The sequence below is a fragment of the Corythoichthys intestinalis genome, chromosome 22 (genome assembly GCF_030265065.1).
Source record: "Corythoichthys intestinalis isolate RoL2023-P3 chromosome 22, ASM3026506v1, whole genome shotgun sequence".
Lineage (NCBI taxonomy): Eukaryota > Metazoa > Chordata > Actinopteri > Syngnathiformes > Syngnathidae > Corythoichthys > Corythoichthys intestinalis.
Window position 1 is genome coordinate 28885407 of NC_080416.1, and position 24179 is coordinate 28909585.

Here is a 24179-nt window from a genome sequence, read left to right on the forward strand (position 1 = left end):
CACTGGTCTCTTAAATAAAAGCAAACACGTTAAAATGGTTGGCTCCGGCGTGCCGAGTGCAAGCTCAGCTCAAATGGTTGGCCTGATGTCATAATTATGATACCCAAGCAGCCACATCCTGTCATTCCTCACAAAGTGGTGAAGAAGTGCATGAAAAATAAATGGCGGGGAGGCCCGACGCTTGACCGCACTGACATTGTCATCGCGTCGCCGCGTCTCCATAAAGTGTAGGAAGAGGAGGGTGGAAAAAAGGACCTCTCGTAAATAGGTAAATTCATTTGCTTTAGGTCTGTGGGAACCCAATTTTTTTCTCCCCCCCGCATCCACCCACCCCACCATCCTGCTCTGACTCAAAGCACACGATATGCAAAGGAAGGCCGTGGAGGATGAATGAGTGGAGGAAGTGCTCGCTCACTAAGCCTGGTGTGTGGCCAAGAGTGAAGACAGACCACAAAGGCTGCCTTTGTAGTGAGACTCTCCTCTCTGTGGGGGCTGTGCTAATCTACTATTAATAAAAAAAAATTAAAAAAACTCAGAGCAACAAGCAAGCAAGACAGGATAGATGTGAGTTCCCTCGCTCGATAGCAGTGAGACCTGCATGTGATGTAAGAGGGACATTAAGACAAGACCCCCATTGTTGCCACTTTGTCAGCACAGCGGCAAATATCTGTTGAAGATTTATTTCGACAGGAAATTTATAAAACAAGTGTACCCGTGTGAAGTTTCCCTCAAAACTGTGGATGTCCAGCTGGGGCTTCTGAGCGTAGACAAAGGCGTTGATGGAGAAGAGATCCTAAGGAGGGACAAAGATCATTAGGAATGGGCAATTTGGCCACTTTTTTCCATAAACCATATGACTAACATTAGACAATAGATTAAAAAAAAGCCTAACATACCTGCTCTCAATTTTACCTTTCATGACCATTATCAGGCAATTTGGATGATATTTAAGAATTACAATCCAACTATTAGTGTATTATACAACTTTTTGCCACTATATTATGTCGCACTGGGAAATACAACTTTAATAAATTCTGTGACCAACCTGCAGAGGTGGGCAGAGGAGCAAAAGAATTTACTCAAGTAAGAGTAGAATTACTTCAAAATATTACTCAAGTTAAAGTAGTGAGCCAAAAAGAAACACTCAAGTACAAGTAAAAACTACTCGGTGAAAAGAATACTAAATTACTGAATAATTGCTGAGGTTTGATTTTATTGTTTTTTATGTAAATGGACTTAGTCAAAAAGAAAGTGCAAATTTTGGAATTCTTACACAAATTAACCCATTAAGGAAACATAAAGTCAACCATAAAATCTCATGTGACGGTTTTCTTACGTCTTGCTGGTATTATAGAGTCATGTGAGTTTTGTAACGACGGCTCATTAGTGAAACTGGTACTGTGACTGTGCAGGCAAAAAAAAAAAAAAAAGAAAACGTAATTTTCAGACTACAAGCCGCTACTTTTTTCCTTCATTTTAAATCCTGCGGCTTATAGTCCAGTGCAGCTTATTTTCCGGATGACACAATATGACATCTGTCATCAGCATTCATAACGCTCATGGCAGTTTCATGTCATAATTATTATGGTCTTATGACAGTCTTACGGCACCACTGTCAAATGTGTTAACAAAATACCATAACTAGCAATTAATGAAACTGGAACAGTAACTGAAGAAATAATTAGCATAGAACATGAATTTTGATTGTTATTTACATCTGTAGCACCGCAATGCATGCTAGGAGGCATGTTAGACGACAACAGTGTTAACAGCAGGTGGCAGCAGAGGTTGACTGTCTTCCCCAAGAGAGCAGTGATGGCCAAATGAAGCTTTTTCAAGCAATGAAACTTTGCAGCCAATTGGTTCAAGGTTTCATGGTGGTTCATTTGGTCTTATGACAGTCGTATAACGTCGCGGTAAAATTAAATATGACCAATTAATATCTTTTGGTGTAAATATCCCATAATACAGTGAGGACAGCTGCGGTTTATAGTCCAGTGTGGCTCATCTATGAACAAATGTCATTTTCTTGTCAAATTTGGTGAGTGGCAGCTTATAGTTAGGTGCGCCATATAGTGCGAAAATTACGGTAGTCAAGAGGAAAAAAGAAGGAAGGACGAGCATTTCTTCTCCAAAGATCTACTGAAGTAAAAAGTAAGGCGTGGTAAAACTACTCTTAGAGGTACATTTTTCTTGGAAGGTTACTCAAGTATATGTAATGGAGTAACTACTAGTATATCGAGTCACTACCCACCTCTGCCATAATGGTAACTCAAAGCACTCGTTGCAATGAATGGAAATGCCATTAATCTGTACTAGTCTCCCTGAATCCCTCGCAAAAAAGTTAGAATATGTTTTTAATAAGGAGAACGACATGTTTGAGACTGCTTTGTACAAAATATAGTCAGAACAATTATTATACAAGATAGACAGTGCAAAATGGCCACTGTTGGCAGTATAAAACAGACATTAATATAAATGTGTCAAACCCACTACTTGCTACTACTAAGTTACATACTAGGACTATTAACACCATTTATTAGCTCATTGAATGTGTTCTTGCTTTTTGTGTTAGCATTATTATTGAGTTCAATTGCCACCATATGGCACTTTTATCCCAGGTACTTGTTTCTATAATGGATGGCAGGAAAACGACATGCTGTGAAAATTTATCAAAATTTAAAACTGATAATTCGGGAAAATATTTACTCCATTTAAATTTTACACTTAATGGGTGAGCAGCGGGCACTTTAGAGAGACCCACCATCTCATACACAAACAAATAAAAAGTGAATTTTCACTTCAAAGTACCTTTAGACACCCTGTTAAACAAGCCCCATTATTTGTTTTATAAACATGCAGGCCCAATTTATTGTGTTTAAAGTTGAGAACTCGGCATATTTATAAGCCAATAATATGTTAAGTCTTTAGCTATAGTGGCTTATCTTTACCCCCACTGCTGGAAGGCGCTGTGAGCACCCCACGGCCACTTTCAGCTTCCAGTCAGTCTCGCCGTCCAGTTGGTCGGTCCTAATGTAGCACGCGCCTGGACCAAATAAGACAGAATGGTTAGTTGTTGTTCCATTTCTATGTGTTGCTGCCCTGTGTTTAAGTAGCAGTTTTTTAAATGCTAATAATTACTGAAACATTACTTTCAGCTTAGGCTGAGCAACTCTACGACTTCCGTGAAGTTGGCCCCCATCAGACGCAAATATATATAAAAATGATTAAGATCGTTTGTGCAGTAAAGTTTCATTTGTGCTGCTATCGTTTTTAAGATATTTACAATTCTTTTATAGGTCAATCTGAGGTCAACCAGCCCCCCCATTTTGATTAGTAATGGCTAAAAATTGTGTCAATCTTTTATGCTGCCATCGTTTTTGAGATATTGAGATATCAATTTCGAGTGATGCCGTAACGCATCCCCCTATCTACGGTGGCACGGAACCGCAATGGTACCATTCGCTTCTGTTAGGTTTGTGTTGTAAAAATTTTTGTCTGTGCTGCTATCGTTTAATTGATATTGAGATATTCATTTTGAGTGATGACGTCAATCAGAGCCCCTCCATCGCCGCTGATAACAGAGGAGTGTCCAAACTCGCAGCCCCCCATTTACTGCAAAATAGACCCGAGGGGTGCCATTCGTTTGTGCTACATTTGCGCCAGTTGTTTGGACACTCCTGTTATTTAGAGAGTTGGCATGCTCCATCAGCCGTGATGGAGGGTCTCCGATTGACGTCATCATTGAAAATTAATATCTCAATATCTTAGGGGCGTAACGGTACACAAAAATCTTGGTTCGGTACGTACTGTACCTTGGTTTTGAGGTCACGGTTCGGTTCATTTTTGGTTACAGTAAGAAAACAAAATGCAAAATATAAATGTGCTAGTAGTTTATTACACACTTTTGTGCTTTCAACAATGGGAACATTAGCCTATACAAAGCTAGAATTCTGCTCAAAAATAGAAAATACAATATTCTGAAATGTCGATAATTTGAAAAACAAAATAAAAATAAATAACATTGGCTAAGACTTTTTCTTTAAAAAAATATCTGATGTGCAAAATTGAACAGTTGCAACACTGAACAGTTTCAAGTTTCTCATATTAACTTTATGACTACAGCCTCGAAAAGTAAGGGTTATTAGGGCTGTCAAACGATTAAAATTTTTAATTGAGTTAATCACAGCTTAAAAATTAATTTATCGTAATTAATCGCAATTCAAACCATCTCTAAAATGTGTCATATTTTTTGGTAAATTATTTTTGGAACGGAAAGACAAGACACAAGACGGATATATACATTCAGCATAGTGTACATAAGTATTGTATTTGTTGATTATAACAATAAATCCAGAAGATAGCATTAACATTAACATTCTTTCTGTTGAAGACATTTTCGTTTTCTCTGCAAAAACAAACACACAACAGAGCCTTAGAACAGTAACAAAAACGGTATGATTTACAATGTGTGCAAAGTGTGTGTAGTGTACACATAAATGTGGCCCTCTTCCCTACTCATCCTCTAGCCAGTCGCTGAGGCAAACCAACTTATTTACATTTTCTGAGAGTTGTTTCATCTATATTCTTTTTTAATTTGAATTCCCCACCCAGAGGGCCAACGTGCTTTTCTTCCATGTTTACGTTTAACCGTTACCCACGCTGCTCACTGCACTTCTGAGTGGTGCGACGGCCCTGGCCGTTTAATTGTTATCCTTTTTGATACTGTCAGTCAGCTGATCGTCACGTCCGCCACCTGGCTGCTTCCCCTCCCAACGTGACGTACTCTGAAGCCGGACGGGCAGACGACGTCGCCGCCGCTGATGGGCCACCCGAGGAAGGGTGCCAACTTAAAAAACTAGCCGCTGTCTGTCATGTATCCATTGTGCAGCGCTTTGTTTACATTTGCGGCAATATCGACACTTGCTTTACTGCAGCTAAGCCGATACAAGGTAATACTATTAGGCCGTTGTTTGAGCTCGCATCCCCGCGTGTGTTGTATTGTGCCTGAGTCTTGTTAACCAAATAAAGGCAGCGTTAACAAAAGTAATCTGACCGCTCGTCATTTTACAGCCAACACTCTGAGAGTTCGCATTTGACAGCATATGTGCCGCGTACCTCCTCGCCAGCTGTTTGCTCGCCATTCATTCACCTGTGCATTTGATCGCTATTTTGTTACACTCCCGCTTTTTCGGTGAGGTATTTTGTGTTCATTCGTTATTGGATCGTTTTTGTTCACCACTGTAAATAAGAGCACCGCAGCAGCAGAGGTAAACTGCCGTTTTCGTTCAACCCGTTTTGTTTAGTGTAGAAGCCAAGGTAGTGACTGTCTTTTTGTTATTTCCTTTTTACGATCAGGGTTTACTTAGCCAGTGGGGTTTAAGTGTAGTTTCATTTTGTTTGTTGTTTTGGCCTGGGTTTACACTGAAGCCAGCTTCTTCCGCATTTTGTATATTTTGTTCATTGCGAGTTCAACATGGGAAACAGTGGGATTATGGGATGCATAAGCGGGCATTCCGCACTTGCGTTAAATGCGTCAACTATTTTAACGTGATTAATTCAAAAAATTAATTACCGCCCGTTAACGCGCTAAATTTGACAGCACTTTACATTACGTCAGAAACTCGTTCGGTACGCCTCCATTCCGAACCGAGCACCCAGTACCGAAACGGTTCAATACAAAATACATGTACCGTTACACCCTTAATATCTATTAAACGATAGCAGCGCAGTTTTTAAAGCACAAACGTAGCATAAACGAATGGCACAATTTCGAGTCCATTTTGCAATAAATGGGGGTTTGCATGATGTCATCACTCATAATTAATATCTCAAAAACAATAGGAACACAAACGAAGATTTTTAGATTACAAACGATTAACATTTTTATATAAATTTGAGTCTGATGGGGGGCCAACTTCAAGGCAGTAACTACGCATTTAACTGTTTTTGATTCTGTCATTGACTGCTCTAGATGTCCAATCAATCCCTTTTGACTGGGAAGGGTGAATAAACATTTGTTCATTTATTCACCGTACAGAACTTTGAAAGATTAAATATATATATGGCGGAAAACACACATAAGGCTGAAAAAGCAGTTTCTGCTCTTGCACCCCTCTTTAAAATAAACTGCTGTATTTTAAGGCAAAAGAACTTTTGTTTGATAGAACAATATGTCTATATGCTGCCAGTTTCATGGCGCAACATGCCCGCAGGCTACTTTTTATTTGTCTGTTTTACCCTGGAGACCCCCGTTTACAGAGACGGCGCAAATGCTTTTGTTTCAACGCAGCCATAAAAAGAAGGTAAGAAATTGTATTTATTATTCAAAATGTCTATCATTTTTAGCTTAGAATCATTAATTGATGTCCAATATTTAGGTTTTTTTTTTTAGAAAAATGACAATAAAATTATTCACTCGCATATTTCAAACTTTTAAACAAATAGCGTCACAATGAAAAAAATTGTGTCCGTAAATAGGTCACGGATATCTACCTCATAACTATGGCTTAATCTTATTTTTATTGTCACTGTCGTATTTTCCCTGATATGTTAGCTGATAAATAATCGATACAAAGAAAAATTGAAAAAAAAACTTTTAAAAGGGTAAATATATGATAAAGAACATCCCGACCACTCCTTGATGTCTGCGATTTCTGCATCGCGACCCTTGTTATAGACCCTACTCACGTGACGTCACAGCCACGCCCCCGCGCCATGTTGTCCGGATACTAGTCATGTTAATGCATTAGCGCTTCGTAAATTCCGGCGTGTTTTTCTGCTCGTTAACATTAATAATCAAAATGGTGAAGTCGTGTGTGGCGGTCGGTTGCAAAAACAGAGAAGATAGACGGAGAGACTTGAATTTTTACCGTATTCCAAGAGACCTGAAGAGGAGACAGAGATTGACTGCTGCAATTCGACGAGAAAACTGGGCTCCAAACGACTACCACAGATTATGTAGTAGTCATTTTATATCTGGTAAGATGCATTTAATATATATTTAGAGGGTTTTGGGCTGACAACCACAATTAAGATCATTGCTAGGCTAATCGCCGACAACATACACTCAGACGTTGTGAATGAACTACCTGAAAATATATAATTATAAGGGGATAATCAGACAGTTGTCATACAATTAATTTACAATTTCACTATTGAGGTCAAAAGCCAAAAAATAAATTCAACTAGGGACAATCTGGAGTAGTGCTATCGCACTTCATATTTATTACGTATTATATATGTATATAGTGAGAGTGCTATCGCTAAACCATATAAACATTAAAAGCCCTAGCTCCATTGACAAATGACATGAAATACATTAGACTTGACAGTGGATGTTAGCAAGAACAAAAGATTTTGAATTGAAAATTTCGTAACTCACCTTCCGAGCACAAGATTCCTGCCGAATTTTCGTGTACGAGGACATGTTTCACCCAACCAGCAACGTAGCATTTATAAGCCTCCAAGCTCTTAAAGTTTTTCAAACTTTCGTGAGAATAGGCTGATTTTGTGTGGACAAGATAGTTGTAAATATCAGGATATCAGATGTCAGGCGAAGCCAGCGGGTCGAAAAACATCGATTTAGGCATCAAATACGGATCTGGCGAATGGATAAACTGAAGCTTTTCCACGTAACGCCTTTTATGCAACGGATCCAATGAGTTTACAGCGTCAGATAACACCGGGGCTTCCATGAATTGCTCTATAACTTGCTTGACTAATTGAAAACAATGAGAATAGGTCTGAAAAAGAGGTACAATATGGCGGCCGGAAACAGCGACACGCCCATTTTGTGACGTAGGTGAGTAGGGTCTATATTACGGTGTTTCATCCATAAAATCCCCAAAAAGTTCAGTTGTGGACATTCACAGCTGTGTCTTGACATACGGTGAGACATGCTGCGCAGAGTTTTTGGATTGAAACAAGGCAATTATGCGACAATATCTCGTTTAAATCATGGTGTCTTTAATTATGCTCTCTCATCCTGTCACCTCGAGTTAGGGTTTAAAATGTTTTATTTTTGTTTTAAATGCCCTCCTGTTCAAATTTTTTTCCCTCAGAAAATTGAGATTTTAAACTTTCCAATGATGTATCACACATGCACATGGGACAATTTTAAAATTTGGCCAAATTAGGAGTCTCAGAGTTGAACTTCAAGTCATCTGAGTATTTTCCACCATATACAGTATATGCAACTTGAGTCTGGTCACACTTATCTCATGGCACCACAAGATTTATGAAAATATTATGTAAGGACATCAACTATGCCAACAACGAAGCTCCTTATCAATCTCGAACAGCAGGGGTTAAACATACACGAGTGTCATTTCCTGCGTCACTAAACAGAAAGCCTTGTTGCTCTCATGTTATTCTTCCGTGCTCATAAAGACGTTAATAAACGGACCGGATGGACAGGGCGGCGTAAGATTTCGACCTGCATTAATCTTGGGTAATATTACATATGAAACTGATGGATGTGGGCCACTATCTGACAGGCAGGCTAGAGGGGGGACATAAAGTGTCCCCTGAGGGTTAACTATGATGGAGAGCAAGAGGAGGATTCATGATCCTCGGTAGTTCGGCGTGCGAAAGACAAATATGTGCTTATGCGCCACGCGTGTCAAAGACATAAATATGTCAAACACTCCCCGGCCGAGCGTATTATTGTTATTGTTATATGGATTAACGGGGACGGCGTCCTCAGGAACATTTCCCCTCGGACCCCGCCCTCTCTGATCGGACATGGCTCATTGATTCATTCGCTTCATTCGTCACTCCAACAATGTGACATAAATCATATGAATGGCTCATCCAATCATGTCGACGGCGCAAGAGGGGGTCGGAAGTCACATTTTGAAGCCGACACACTTTGTTAGGAAGCCACAAAAGGTGCCTAAAAGTTCAACAGGATGCCGTTCGTTCCGTCCCTTGCAGATTTATCTCAGTATTGGTTGGAATGACCGAAGGTTCTCAACTCACCGTTCCTCTCTGAAGTCCTCAGGAATATCATGTCTGCAGGAATCCTTTGGTTCTAGGATGAAGAAAAAGGTGGAGGGTTACCGATTGCTACTGCAAATATCGCTGAAATCTTAATTAAATTAAACAAGGTCTCCAGTTGGAGGCTGATGACTGACTTGGGGGAAACTTTCTAGTAATTATTTCACATTCACAGGGGGGAAAATAACTCACTCACTGCCTGCAGTAGTGGATGAAGTAGTCACTTTTTTTACTTAGTAAAAGTACAGATATAGGTGCAAAAAATTACTTAACTAAGAAAAAAATGACTCAACTACTAAAGTGCTTGCTTTATATTTTACAAGTAAAAAGTATAAGTTTTTTCTTCCGATGCAAAAATGTAATATACGTATTTTATATATATATGGCGGAAAACATACACAAGGCTGAAAAGCAGTTTCTGCCCCCCCCCCCCCCCCCCTTTTAAATAAACTGCTGTTAGCCAAAAGAACTGTTGTGCTTGATAGAACAATATGTCCATCCATACACTGCCATAGCAGTTTCATGGCGCAACATGCACCCGGACTACTTTTTATTTGTCAGTTTTACCCCGGAGACCCCTGTTTACGAACACATCGCAACCGCTTTTGTTTCAACCTAGCCACAAAAAGAAAGTAAGTAATTATATTTATTATTTGAATTGTCTATCACTTATAGCCAGGGGTGAAAGTGGGCCAGAACGGTCAGGAACGCAGTTCCGGTATAAGATTCAGGGCCAGAACGCAGTTCCGGGATAAGATTCAGGGCCGGAATGCTGTTCCGGTATAAGATTCAGGGCTGGAATGCTGCTCCGGTAAATGGTGCTCTGATTCTGCAAATATGACGCTGTCAAAACGCTATGTAAAAAAAAAAAAAAAAAAATGCTAAGCTGCCACACATGAATTTCATCTCCAAGAAGAAAACAATCTACCAACATCAGATTTACCTACACAAGTGTTAACAACAAGGATAATAAATTGCTTGTGTAGCGTCATCCGTTTACATCAATATTTATTATTTATTTTATTCCACGGACGGCATGGAGGTTTTCCCAGCTGCTGCAGTTATCTGAGTCTGACAATGATGAGTCACGTCAACGTGCGAATGCGCCTGGACTCATTTATCCGTTGAATTGGCTGACATACTGACATGTGATCAGCAGTGATAGTCAGCTCTGATTGGTTCAAATGTGCATGTTTTATGGAACAGCAAAAAAAAAAAAAAAAGGGTTGTTGATTTGATGCGACAAAAAAGGGCAATGCAACATAAAATGGATCAAATCTTTAAGAGCAACGAAAGAGTTGAGGAGGCTTACTTTTCATATTTAGTTTTATTTGCTCTGATGGGGAGGTTCAGGACATCTTAGCTGTCAATGTGCACTTTGGACTTATATTTGTTCATTTATGTTAGGCAACTTATTCATTTCCTTATGATTTTAAAAAGTCAATGTTTGCGCGATCTTCAAAATACATTAAATTTCACTCTCCATAATATAAGTCATTTGTACTTATTTTTCTGAATGTCTGTTACTTATATCTTTATTCATTCACAGCTGTGTCTTTACACTGGGTGATACATGCTACACAGAGCTTTTGAATAGAAATAAGGTATGTACGCGATAATTAAAATCAGTGTGTCTTTAATGATGCTCGTTCATCCTCACACCTCGATTTACCGGAAATGTAGCGCAAGCCACAAAAAAGTCGTACATTGCAGTCGAACGCTAGCGCGAGAATTTTGGACACAGCAGGCTAACTGACTAGCGTGCAATCCATTATCTTTTCGACCAGTGTTGCCGTTTGGATTGCTTATTATGGGATAATATAGATGTATTAAATACATTGGATGCTTAAATCATAAAGCCTAGGTCCTTAGCTTCAAGGCTAAACACAATTGGATAGGAAGTGTTATGTTCTACCATATACTAGTATATGTTGTTACCTTTATGCATATGGAGCCTTTTATTCTCAGTCAAAGCAGTCACGTATTCACATTCTTTAATCATAATCATAATTTAAAAATATATATACAGTACTGTGCAAAAGTTTTAGGCAGGTGTGTGCACAGTACTGTATATATATTTTTTTAATTATTAAATTTATTAGGATCATGGAAGCTTCCACTTGGGGAAAATATATACATACAGTATATCCTGTATATACATAATATAATAAAAATATACAGTACTGTGCAAAAGTTTTAGGCAGATGTCCTGCCTAAAACTTTTGCACAGTACTGTATATATATTAAAGACCCACTTGCAAAAAATATTATTATTAAAATCCCCTGAAAATTTTTTTTTGGGGGGGGGCACAGATTCAAATGAAGCCAAATTTTTAAAAAATGTATGCAGCAAAGTTATTACCTATACAGCTAACTCCTTGTTTAGCCATGTTTATTTACAAAATAAAACACAGGGCTTGATGAAATCTACATTTACTCAAACACCAATTTCCTTTAAGTCTGTACGTCCACCCACATATCTTAGTGCATGCATATTAATTATCAAAGACTCATCTTGAAGTGTGTGTTATTTATTATTTACCAGGATGGGAGTCCAAAACCTTTTATGAAATGAGAAACTTTCAAAGGTCTCAAAAATGTCTACTTTTCACTCACCTAATTTGACCAACTTTTAAGGTGTCAAAAATGCCGTCCTATTCAAAATTTTCCCCCCCAGAAAATAAAAAAAATTTAAGCTTTTCAATGATGTATCACACATGCATATAGGAAAATTTTGAAGATCGGCCAAATTGGAGGTCTCAGAGCAGAACTTCAAGTCACCGGATTGTTTTCCGCACATATATAAGTACCGTAATTTCCCGAATATAGGGCGCACCAAATTTACTTGTAAAATCTAGGGGAAATTATTGTACCCGTTTATAATGCGCACCTTAATTTTAGCACCAATAAATAGAAGAATACAAGAAAACAGAGCTTGTGTACAGATACAAAAATGTCATTTTACTGACTGGTGAAACACAGCACAGGCATAGCACATTGGTAGTTCAAAACATTACCTTAAACTGACAATATGCACGGTAATAATATGATCTGACAACTTCTCCAACTTACCAAAATCCAGGAGAAAACAAAACAGATGCGACTTCTCTTTTAAAGGCTGCTGTATAACTTGATCGTTTCATCATGATGAATAAATGTTTCCTCCATGGATTGATACGGTAAAATGAAAGTGAGAACGCAAGTAAGAAATCCGAGAGCGCTCATCGCTGTCGACGTGACAGTAACAATAGGAACTATTGTTATTTGGGTTTGAGTTTCCCGAGGAATGGATATAGTTGACGGACACACACAGGAAGTCTGTGTTGTTACGTTTGTTATAGTCCGAGTTGCGGAGTTTTTTTTTTTTTTTAAATATATTTACAAACAGATAGATCCGAGTCAATATTCACAGAAAGAACAAAAAAAGTCATTGACTGCTCAGTTTGATTTTAAACTGTGCAAAATGGAAAAAATCAAGCCAAAACAAGAAAATAAAACAGAAGCTTAACACGCTCAAAAACTCCGAAACAGTTTAATGGTGGATTGCAAGCAACTATCAGGTGCATACCACCACCTACTGGACAAAAGTGTGCAGTACCCATCTGGAGGCGCGCCGCTCTCACTGTTGGTTTTTATTGGTCAATATCTTGTTCACCTGCCTACTCTTGCTTGTACTCGTGTTGTTGCCACTAGCGCTCAATTACGGTATAGTTGCACGGGGCTTATTAATTGCGCAGAGTCACAAAAATGAAACTATCAATTCACAATAGGTGGGTGACAAAAGTAACGTGAAACGCAGGCAACAATATGAAAAGTTGTGGAGTAAAAAGTACAGATACAGTACGTACTCAAGTAAAGTACAGATACACAAAAATGTATTTAACTACAGTAACGAAGTAAAAGTACTTCGTTACATTCCACCACTGACTGCCAGTCAAGTTATAGTATTCACAGAGTGTGTGTTGTGGTAGTTAGGAAAAAGAAAAAACAGTATAGAGGGATCCCTCAATTACTGCTGTTAATGGGGCCCAGAATCGAACGATCATAAAGTGGAAAAAACGCAAAGTACTGTCAACCCCACAGCGACATTTACACTTAACTTTTTGGTAAACTTTAATTCTCTTAGAACTGTTTTCAAAAATGTATATGCTCACCTTCTCAACAATAATCAGGTCTCCCACTTGGATGTCTGAGCTTTTCACCTGGATTTTGCCTACAGGAAGAAAAAAAAACAAGTCAACTCCTAAAATGACTGCACATAAATCTGAGCGGTGTCTTCACTTTTAATAGATGTGATCTATTGATTTGTAGCATTTTGCGCTTGTTTTCCCGTCAACTTGCGAGAGATTGATACTCTGTTTGCGTGATGACGTAACTGCCTATTTTCACGACTCGATAACTCTCATATTTATCACCTCCATATCCTCTGCAAAGTCTCGCACCGGGCAGCATAAGAGGTGTGACGGCAAAACGGCACAGATATCACACGAGGGGATTGGGGGAGCAGACCATCTTTAGCGGCGTCTAAAAATCGATGCAATTACGGCGAGAGGGACGACTTGTGTTACGTGGGTAATTGCATGGGGAGGGCTCGCTGATAGAGGGGAGTATCCGCTATCATCGTGTCAGCAAACAGTCACTCGCTCATTCACTTACCGCGCAGCGTCAGCTTGCTGTACAGCTGCGAGTTCATCTCCTTGTCCCGCTGGTGGCGCCGTACCTCATCCACGGCCTCCCGTACCATTGTGACAGCCATCACAAAACCCTGGAACATGCATGAGACTTTGAATTCAAATAAACACAAAAAATTGGGTTTAGCAAAAACATTGATTCATCAAATAATCTGATAAAAATGTATTTGGTACTTTTAAAACAAAGTATCCGTGAGTTGTAGATAAGAACGCAGTTATCATTGTCGGCACTTTCCAGACTTCCATGCAATACTAAAATATGTGACTGAGTGTGTGTGTGTGGTGACATGGGAGTCAACAAGCGAGAATGTCCAAATCACTACCGAATCTGTTAAAGTCTTCATCTTCAATATCATGACTGAACAATTCTGGAATGGTGTACCGCACGCATGCTATTTTTAGACTGTGACGTCGTATCGTAAAGCGGAAGTAAAGCCGAAGTGGGACATTGTAGACCCGCATAGAAACAACGTAATTTGTGCTACTTTTCGCCGGTAATCTTTCAAAAACGAACATGGCGATCACGCATTGCTTTTTTGGAACTTGTAGAAACGACTCTAGACATTACGACACATGAAGGATGTTTTCTTCATACGTTTCCGGAAACCAAAAACTCGGGAGGAAAAAATGTGAAGACCGAAGCAACTTGCGCAGACTTAACACCAGCTCGGTGAATCCATTCACATTTCATATGCAGTAAACATTTTGTTGGGTTGGCATGGTCTTTCAGAGGACAAAGAGGTAAGCATTTTTTATTTTTTATTTTTTTAGCGTAACATTGTGCCATACTGCTTCTGTCTGACAATGAATGACCTGAAAAGAATTACAATGATATCTGACTGTTACCGTTTCTATTTATATATATATATATATATATATATATATATATATATATATATATATATATATATGTATATATATATATATATATATATATATATATATATATATATAACAACTTTAGTAAGGGGTAAGTGTAAATAAATTATAGAATTAAGATTTGTTATCAATAAAAAAATTAAAAGTGTTCGTTGGCTGTCACTGAGTAGTATTTGTGATCGCTACACAAAGCTAACTAAATTACCCCCAAGAACGGTCAGAGATGTAGGAAAACCAGAGAATATATAAGAAAGACAGGGCTGATGGTAAAAGATAGCTTGTTGAAACAGGAGAATGTCATTGTCAGTCGCGTCGATAAAAAAAGCTAAGGTTATGCTCAGGTCGGCTCATTTTTTTCGTCTTTTTCGGCCTTCGACACTCAAGCCATCTCTTGAACTGAACATTTATATGTTCTTCCACATCTTTGCCAGTGAATTTGGCAGCAGGCACATCATTTTCGGAGAGAATTGTTAGGTTTAGCTCTGTAAACATCTCCTTCTTACACGATTTCCATTCATTTCCTATTAGGGACAAACGGTCGCTTGTCCCTACTTATCAACAGTAGCTAATGTCATGAATATTAATGAGCGGAAGTGACGTGTTGCTTGCGGTACGCCATTAGAGGGAACACATAGAACGACCTTGATATGGATGTCAGTATGGAAAAAAAACCTATATAAGGCTAGGTTCATACCACAAGTTTTAAAGAGCAGGTGAAGACTTCAATTCATGAGCGCTATACTCTGTTAATTTATATTGAACGCATCATTCGCCGTCTCAAAGCTCACTTTACCAAAAAATGTTTTTAATTGACCGCATAGTTTTTGAGTTACTGCTATAGCAACACCTTAGCAATGAGGGACGCGCCTCGCTGCCGGCCACTACCTGATGACGTCAATTTCTGAAGACCTCGCCAGAACTCCAATATGAAAGAATAGCACCACGCTATCCGCGCCATATATCGAGACAAAATGGGGACGGTCTTTTCATTTTCCTGTTTGGACCCCTTCGCTTCAACGAAGCCTCAATATTTTCAATATTTTTCATCAGGCACCTGAACACGTCTTAAAGTGTGTACGACACGAGAAAAAATAGGATTATTATGTGAATTAGAATCATATTTTGAGAGGATTCGACTATATACAACAATTTAGCAAAGCGCAAATGACGAGAAATTAGTCTTTTAACCTGCCGGTTAGCCACGCCTACCATGATAGGGCTCAAGCGTCCCCAACAGGTGGATGACGTCAGCGGAGTCACGATTTCTTGTGATTTTCATCTGATTTAGTATGGATCCCTTCGCTTCAACGAAACCTCAATATTTTCAATATTTTTCATCAGGTACGAGAAAAAAAAAAAAAGTCTTAAAATAGGATTATTATGTGAATTAGAATCATATTTTGAGTCGATACGTCTATATACAACAATTTAGCAAAGCGCAGATGACGAGAAATTAGTCTTTTAATCTGCCGGTTAGCCACGCCTACCATTATAGGGCTCTTGCGTCCCCAACAGGTGGATGACATCAGCGGAGTCACGATTTCATCTGATTTAGTATGCAGCCCATTGAGGGGGAATTATTCAGAACGAGGAAAACGTGACGAAGAGCGCCACAAAATGTCATTGTTTCAGATATTTTTTATCCAGGTATTTTTCCCCAATAGCTAAATAAATGGCATGATCCTGACAAAAAACAGTCTTGTGCTAAATGGAATATGAAATAATAAAAATCCATTTATTCAAGACGACATGGCAAAATTACTCCATAATGGTCAAAACTGTCGACTTCACCTTAACTGTCGCACCTCCCGAACGATATTTTATGCCACCTAAATCGGGCTTATGTCATTTCCCTTCCCCGGCTTTGGAGAATGTAAACAAACCAAGAGGCGTGACAGCTAGCCGACATGCTAACCCGTACAGAGTGATGTTTCAAAGTCTTCAAAGCGGAAAATCATACATACAGTGCTGCTCGAAAGTTTGTGAACCCCACAGCGATGGTCAGATTTTTTGTAAAAAAAACTAAAATAACCTTATTAAATGTTAAGTTATACCCAAATCCACAATACTGACATTCCAAATAATGGACTGAAACAAAAGAAATAGTTATATTGTCATTCTTTATTTAACAAAAGTGGTTGATTTAAGAAAAACTCAGATATCATGTGTGCAAAAGTATGTGAACCCCTTCAGTTAATAGGATATTGCGCCTCCTTTTGCAGAGATTACCTCAACCAAACGGTTTCTGTAGTGACTAATCAGCCTCTCACATCTACTTTGGGGGATTTTTGCCCATTCTTCCTTGCAGAACGCAGTCAGTTGAGAGAGGTTTGATGGGCGTCTGGCATGAACTGCTCGCTTCAGGTCCCGCCACAGCATTTCAATGGGATTTAGGTCAGGACTTTGACTGGGCCAGTCCAGAACACGAATCTTCTTCTTTTTCAGCCATTCCTTGGTTGTATTGCTGGAATGCTTTGGATCATTATCATGTTGCATGATCCACCTTCTGCCAAGCTTTAACTTCAAAACAGATGGCGTCAGGTTATGTTCTAGGATTTGACAATATTCCTCAGAATTCATGATTCCCTGGACTATGTGGAGTTGTCCAGGTCCTGAGGATGAAAAGCAAGCCCAGATCTTGACATTCCCACCTCCATGCTTCACTGTTGGGAGAAGGTTCTTTTGGTGGTATGCAGTGTTGACTTTTCGCCAGACATGGCGGTTTTGGTTGTGACCAAACAGTTCAATTTTGCACCTACATCAGTTGATGAAAACTCTTTTTAATTTAGTCTCGACAACACAACTGTTAAAAAAAAAAAAAACTACTGAATTGATTGATTAGGAAATCAGGTTGAAATAATAGAAAATTCCAAAATGTTGAGGGGGTTCACAAACTTTTGAGCAGCACTGTAACTACCCCGGATAATTTCACACGACGACTGGGTTGTCGATTGTCTTCGCCGATCGGCAAACCGCCCGGTGGAGAGTATTTTACAGCTAGTTCCTAGCTACTACGGATAGGGGAGCTCGCCGGGGAAGCAGCTGGACAATGACAGCTGCCAATTAATGACAATGACATGCCAATCCATGATCAAACGTAAGTAGTCCTTTATTTAAAGAAAGTTTGGACTGTTTACTTTGTAATCGCTGTGTTTGCGGCATTTTTTAAATCAAAGTCGCAATTTCTGATCGGTCGGAAAATTTGACAGAACACCGAACTTGAATGAAGAGAATGTAGCCGAGTATAACAGTAGTGCTCTCCCGGCGGGGGGATGTGCGACAAGCCGCCGGTCGTCGGCCTCTCCTTCCTACAGTAAGATTTTTCTGCAGCCGCTTGGCTGGCGTGATGCGAAAAATAAACGTATTAATCCGCAAAATTTGCTGAATCCTTAGTCCTCATACAACAGTACGGCTGTACAGTGAAGAGGACTCCTTCCTCCGTACACGTCACAGCGCCCTCTTTCTCAACTTGACACTGTTGCCGGAAGTCACTCATTTTCATGGCGCGGGATTTAAAAAAACTAAATAAATATAGCGATCGCTTCCACACACATCCAAGCGGTCCATTTCATTCAGGAGCATAAAATATCGCGTGTATGATGAAATAAACATGCTTTTTCGTGTCACAGGCACTTTAAGGCTCCCCTGATGCAGGTTTGAGGTCAACTGATTTTTTTCCCTTGGAGGAGGAGCCTGTCTCGTTTAAAAAAAAAAAAAAAAAAAAAAAAAAAGCTTTTGCTGTTCGCACTAGGGGGTACCAGGCCTAATAGGTAATATTTCAATGCAGTGATGTTCAGGCCCGGACACCTAATACATGTCAGATATGAAAAAGACTGCACCTTGTAACAGGGAGTTATTAGTCATTTACTGAATTTGGCATGTTGCCGACTTTGGTACCCCGCCCAGGTCAGGCTCGTGAATGAAAACTCACCATTTTGATTGATAACTTAAGATTTCATATGCCTCATGAGCAGTCTCACCAATTTGAGCAGGATCCAACTAAATCCCTAGGCAACAAGGTCTCCCTGTAAATTGATAAACATTTCACATTCGATCCAAAATACCCGATTTCCCATTGGTTTTGAAATATGGGTGCAAGACACATTTTAGAGCAGTTTTGCATAATGTATCGACTCCCCAAATTTTATTGCTCCACGTTGAAAAAACATATTAGGAGAGGCCTTTTGGAAAAATTTAAGGGGGCGCCACTGAGCCATTTTGTTACATTTTTTCGCAAGGTTACAAAACTATCAAAATTTATGCGAGGCTGCATGTATTTGCAAATTTTGTTTTGTTTTCGAGCATGTTCAGGCCTCCAAATTGGCCATTTTCATTTGCCCTAAAAAAAAAAAAAATTTAATCATTTTCATTACAATAGGGCTCTTGCGCAAGTTGGTGCTCAGGCCCTAATTAACATCATCAGCTGTCGCTCGAATTTAGATTTGGGAGACTTGAGAGTTCAGACCCCACCCACATTATGGAAAAAATTATCCCAGATGGGATTAAAAACCACATATGAAAGTGACCTAGATCGGACTGGAAATATTCCATTTCTCAATGCAACTTGTCCGGTTCAGACCGTCAAGTTAATGCCTCACTCGAAAAAAATTGGATTTGTGCATTAAGAACTGCGGTATGAACCTAGCCTAAGTTGCACCTGAGCATAAGTCCCAGACCCAGCTAAATTATACGGGAAAAAATGCAACTTTTCGTCCAGAAATTACCGTAATTAAATAGAATATTTCCATATTGCGGATTTCACTCGTTGCATGAGTTTTCTGGAACATAACCAATTGAGAGGCAATTACTCCATTTGATTAGTAATTTCAATTCCATATATTTGTTAATTCTGTTTCGTGGATTCTACTTTGTAATGTGAGTGGCTTCTAACATTGTATCCTAAAGACCAGAATGTGAAGGTAAAATGGGTTTACCAGAGGAGCCCAGTACGTGTACAGGAATCCGATCTTCAGCGAAGGCACAAACTGTGAGCAGGCCAATACCAGGAAATAGAGGTTGAGGAAGAACTTGAACTGCTGGTACAAAACCTGAGGAAAACAATATCAACAACTGATTGCATTTGTGGGTTTAAGGTATACTTTACAAGACATCACACGTAGCAAATCTCTCGCTAATGGGCTCTAAGGTCATACTTTGAATAATGCTTGTAATAATGAGATTGCGGCGTCCGGTCGGATCAATAGGCGCTTAATGAACCCCCTGACCTTTAGGGCGGCGGAGGGAACGCACACTAAACTCAATTTGCACGTGTTTAATAATTCAAAGCGTAGGGAGACAAATGGCACATTTGTTCAGAATATGGACATCGCCAATGGACAGGTGACATTTTATGGCTGGTGAAGTGAGTGAGCCTCTTAATTACGGAGCCATTCGCTTTTTAATAAGTAAGCTTGATCACGACTGTCCCCTGCAGTGTGAACGCTCAGTGAGAAGACACTATGGCTAGGTTCATACTGCAGGTCTTAATGCACGAATCCGATTTTTTCGTTTTTTTCTGACACGAGAGAGGCAGTAACTTGACGGCATGAACGGGACACGTCGCATAGAAGTGGACCATTTTAAATCCGATCTGGGTCATTTTCGTATGTGGTTTAAATCCAATCTGGGCCACATTTTTCCAGAATGTCGCAGCGGTCTGAACTGTCAAGTCTCCCAAATTGGAATTCATGCAGCAAATACGTCATCAAAGAAGAGAGAGCTATGGTAGCGATGCAGCTATGCGTTAGCGCCTAGCTCGCTTTGAACACGGCTTTTGGAAAGGGTAGGGCTTGACGACAGTCATAAAAACATAAGATAAGTTGAGGATAAGCCTGAGAATGTTATTTGTGTCTCTTTTTGGAAAACAAAATACGATCTCCCTGGAATGACAGCTAGCATGTGTAGTCATTTGTTTTGATGCTTCAGTGCATGAAGGTCTTATTGCTCAGCGCGTCTCGGACTGCGAATTAGTGCGCGTGCTTAATACTTGAACGTGCTCAATAGACGAAGGCAGTCTGAACGGGCACGCCAAAAAAAACAAAAAATCGGAATTGTGCATTAAAACCCGCAGTATGAACATAGCCTAAGTAGCATGATGAGTCGGTGATGTCACCAACTTTTCAACTTTTAGAAATAGTTATCCAATTTTAGAACATAGTTTAATGTCTTTAACACAGTGATTCTCAAATATTTTACAATATCAACGCACTGAAGTGGATTAAAAACAATTTTTTTGAACAGTTAATTCAGTCAATCTTTTGCACACCACTAGAGCAGAGATGTCAAAGTCATTCTGTCCCGGTCTTGTTGTATTTACGGTTTCTCTCGGAGGGCCTTCATGACAGAGGAGCCAAATGTATGAATGAAACAAATTATTACATTCAAAATTAAATGAATGAGTTTGAAAACAGAAGCCAGTAAAGGAGGAAGACGTATCTATTTTGCCTGTGAGGGCGAACAGTGTCAATAAATTCAACATGTCAAAGGAGTTCCACAGGGCTTAATCTTAGAACCCCTGTTGGTCATGTTTGTCTATTACCACTAATGGGACTGAATGAGTTAAAAGTGACCCCAAAAAAGTATTAAACAGTAGTCAAGCCATTACCCCTGGCACAAAGGTGAAGATGTTGTACTTCTGGTTGTGGATAGAGTTTTTGGGGAACTTCTCCTCACACTTCTCAGGATGGCCGAGCCACACAGTGCGGGCCTTCAGTTCCTTCTTTCGGCGACACATTCGGACGAGGCAATCGCAGCAGCTGCGAATGACACAATTCACAATTATATCTTAAATCCATGCATGATGACCAAACAACAACAGCTGTTGTTTGTAATCATCTAACTTTAAAGATTGAAATGACATGCTAAGAAGATTGTTACAGGCCTGTTCTTTAATTAGTTATTTTTTCATTGCAGAAATGTTCTTAGTTTGGAGTACAGTACTTTCTTACCTACAAAAAAAAAAATTAGATTTTTTTGTTTCCAAGGATATTATGTAATCATACAAAAACAGTGCTGTTATTTGAGAAGCAGATCAGAGTTACTATTTTTTATTTAATTTTAAAACGATACATTTTTTGGTTTTCTTGGGGAAAAAAAAAAAAAAAAGAGAAGCAGCACAATTAAACTATTCTCTCAGTGTCACGCCGCATCCATCACTGTTGATGTTATTACAAATACTTGGTGTTAATTCAATCTGGAGTGCTCCATTTTGACAAACTTCTTTTTTTATGTTCCGCGTGAGGGGAATTTGGTACGGTGAGGTGAAAAGGTTAGAGTCTTCGCCGGGGAGGAAACGTTCACGGCTCAATTTACCCCGTGAAGGCCGGCAAGACAAAAACACACACTGTGGTAGCATCTCGAGACACATTCATCCTTGTTTGCCGTGAGCAGACCGTCGCTAACATGCGCGGACACACACCCATCCCCGCCGACAACGACAAGATTGAGTTATTACAGTGATGGAAAAAAAAAAAAAAAATTGGTTTGACTTTGTATCCACCTGCCAATAATGAAAGCGAGGCTTATCTGCTGCATTAAATATAAATTGTGTATGTCGCCATGTGTGATATATAAAGTTTTTTGCTAAATAAAAAGGTTGAATAAAAAGTTGTATTCAATTTTAAATTTTAACTCATTGGCTGCCATTGACGGCGATAGACGTCCAGTCGATTTTGACTGGGAGAGCTGACAGCAATCGTTCCATCGCTCCCAGCCTCCCCAATTAAATTGGATTGGACGTTTATTGCCGTCAATTGCAGTGAAACATGATCACCCAATGCCACCCTACCCTTTGAAATGGATTGGGTGTCTATAACTGTCACTGGCAGTGAATGATTTAAGAGTGACAAGCAGTGGCGGAAAAAATATGAACAGGGTCCGGGTGCGATGACCATAACCGAGACACATCAAGTGGACCGTCCAAGCAAGTGGAAATGTTTTTGCGGGTCCCTCCAGACAACCGCTCAAGCAACTGGAAGATATTTTTTGAGCACTTTAAGAAACACTAAGGAAGTTTCAGTTTTGGTCGATTTTAGGGTAGCGGTAGTGTTTTGCATGAAGGAAGACTGCACTTCCCATGAGGACCAGTGCACAGTGTAGTAAAATCCTATCTCCCGGTCCCCTGCCGTTGGATTGAACATTTCTGTTTCCAGCGGCTGTGTAAAGGATGAATAGTCAATGAGGTAATGAATAGAGTTGTGGCTAAACAATATCATAAGAATGGGGAAAGGGGGAAGTGACATAGGCCTTAAAGCAGTCAGTAAATTTGTAGTTTTTTTGTATGGCGTGGTTCCTGCCACCCCCCTCAATGTTAATACAATTAGTGCCAGTGAAAGTGATACAGGCTCCTTCAGGCCATAACAGAGGTGTCATTAAACTAGCTGTAAGTCGACATATCATCACAAATGTTGTGATTGGTCGCGCTCGGGTGGGGGGTCCTGTTGCCGGGATAGGCGTTGGGGCAGCGTAGGGTCTGTTGCCAATGGGCTTACACTCACAAGGGATTCACACAATTACTGGGTTCTAGATCACAGTGATGATTTGTGTACACTCTACACCTCCCAATCACTTAGGTTATAGTCTCCCCCAAACCCCTCCCCTTCTTTCCCTGGTCAGCAGGCCCCCCCACATGATGTAAATCGGAAATACATCTAGCTGACGATAGCACCAACATATTAATAGTTAGTGTAGACATTCAATGTGTTTCTTGTTGTTGCTTTCCTTCTTTCTTGTGTTTCTTTTTTTCCTGTTCCCCCATAACCCCTTCCAGTTTGCTGCTTTGTCAAAATAAATGAGGTATGTTGAGTGATCACAATGGGAGTATGTCAAACTCTCAATGTGAAACATTAAAACTGTTCAGACCAACCAGACACTTAGACTTCCATTCTCAGTGTCAAACAGCTGAACGGGACAGTTTTTTTTTTTTTTTTTTTTTTTTTTTTTTTTTAAAAAAGGAAGGCACATTAAATCCGGGGAAGGAAAACTAAGCAAAGGGGGAATCTGGCTGGGACACAACATGGACAAATCAAGGTGAGCATTAAGAAATGTGCAACTATAATTTTTCTTAATCATAATTGTATTGTTTTAACCTCAGTTACGATCTTGAAGAAGTTTCATTGTCTATAAATTGGCATATTCCTTATCCAAAAAAAATTACAAAACAGATGGCGAAATAAGTTTTTCATCTCATTGAAACAAATCATTATTATTTTAATATCAGTTTGCACTAGGGAATAACTTTAAAACAATCTGAAAAGTAACTCCCATAAAGACACTTCAGTTTTAACTTAAATTGAATTTACTTAATGTAATCTGTGATAACGTGGGATTAAAACAGTGAATTCCTAATGGCTAATCCATTGTATGTTTCAGAATATGGACAAGGTCAGCATGATGGCATCACTGTCTGATGAATAGGGAGGGTTGTACCCTTGCTTGAGCCAATGGTCAGCCATTGCGTTGACAGTGCACATCTCAACAGTGATTTGTGAGATTTCTCTGGAATGAACACAGTATGACATTTGGTTAACTGTACAATGTACAAAATTGTACAATATCAGTCAGAGATGTTTGTATTCCTAGATCTTTTTTTTAATTTTGTGTAGGTTAAGA

At 39.4% G+C, this 24179-nt stretch overlaps 1 protein-coding gene across 3 annotated transcripts in view; it reads right to left on the reverse strand.

Annotated features, from left to right (window-relative positions):
• The window catches only part of atp9b (ATPase phospholipid transporting 9B), an 88272-nt gene that overhangs the window by 54242 nt on the left and 9851 nt on the right, over positions 1–24179 (reverse strand). For all 3 annotated transcript variants that reach the window (XM_057827890.1, XM_057827889.1, XM_057827891.1), the window contains exons 3-9: positions 21175–21325; positions 19505–19618; positions 13657–13765; positions 13155–13213; positions 8983–9034; positions 2952–3046; positions 713–793 (exon numbers count right to left, since the gene is read on the reverse strand). In XM_057827890.1, coding sequence (XP_057683873.1) covers positions 713–793; positions 2952–3046; positions 8983–9034; positions 13155–13213; positions 13657–13765; positions 19505–19618; positions 21175–21325 — 661 coding nt within the window. The remainder of the gene's footprint in view (positions 1–712; positions 794–2951; positions 3047–8982; positions 9035–13154; positions 13214–13656; positions 13766–19504; positions 19619–21174; positions 21326–24179) is intronic.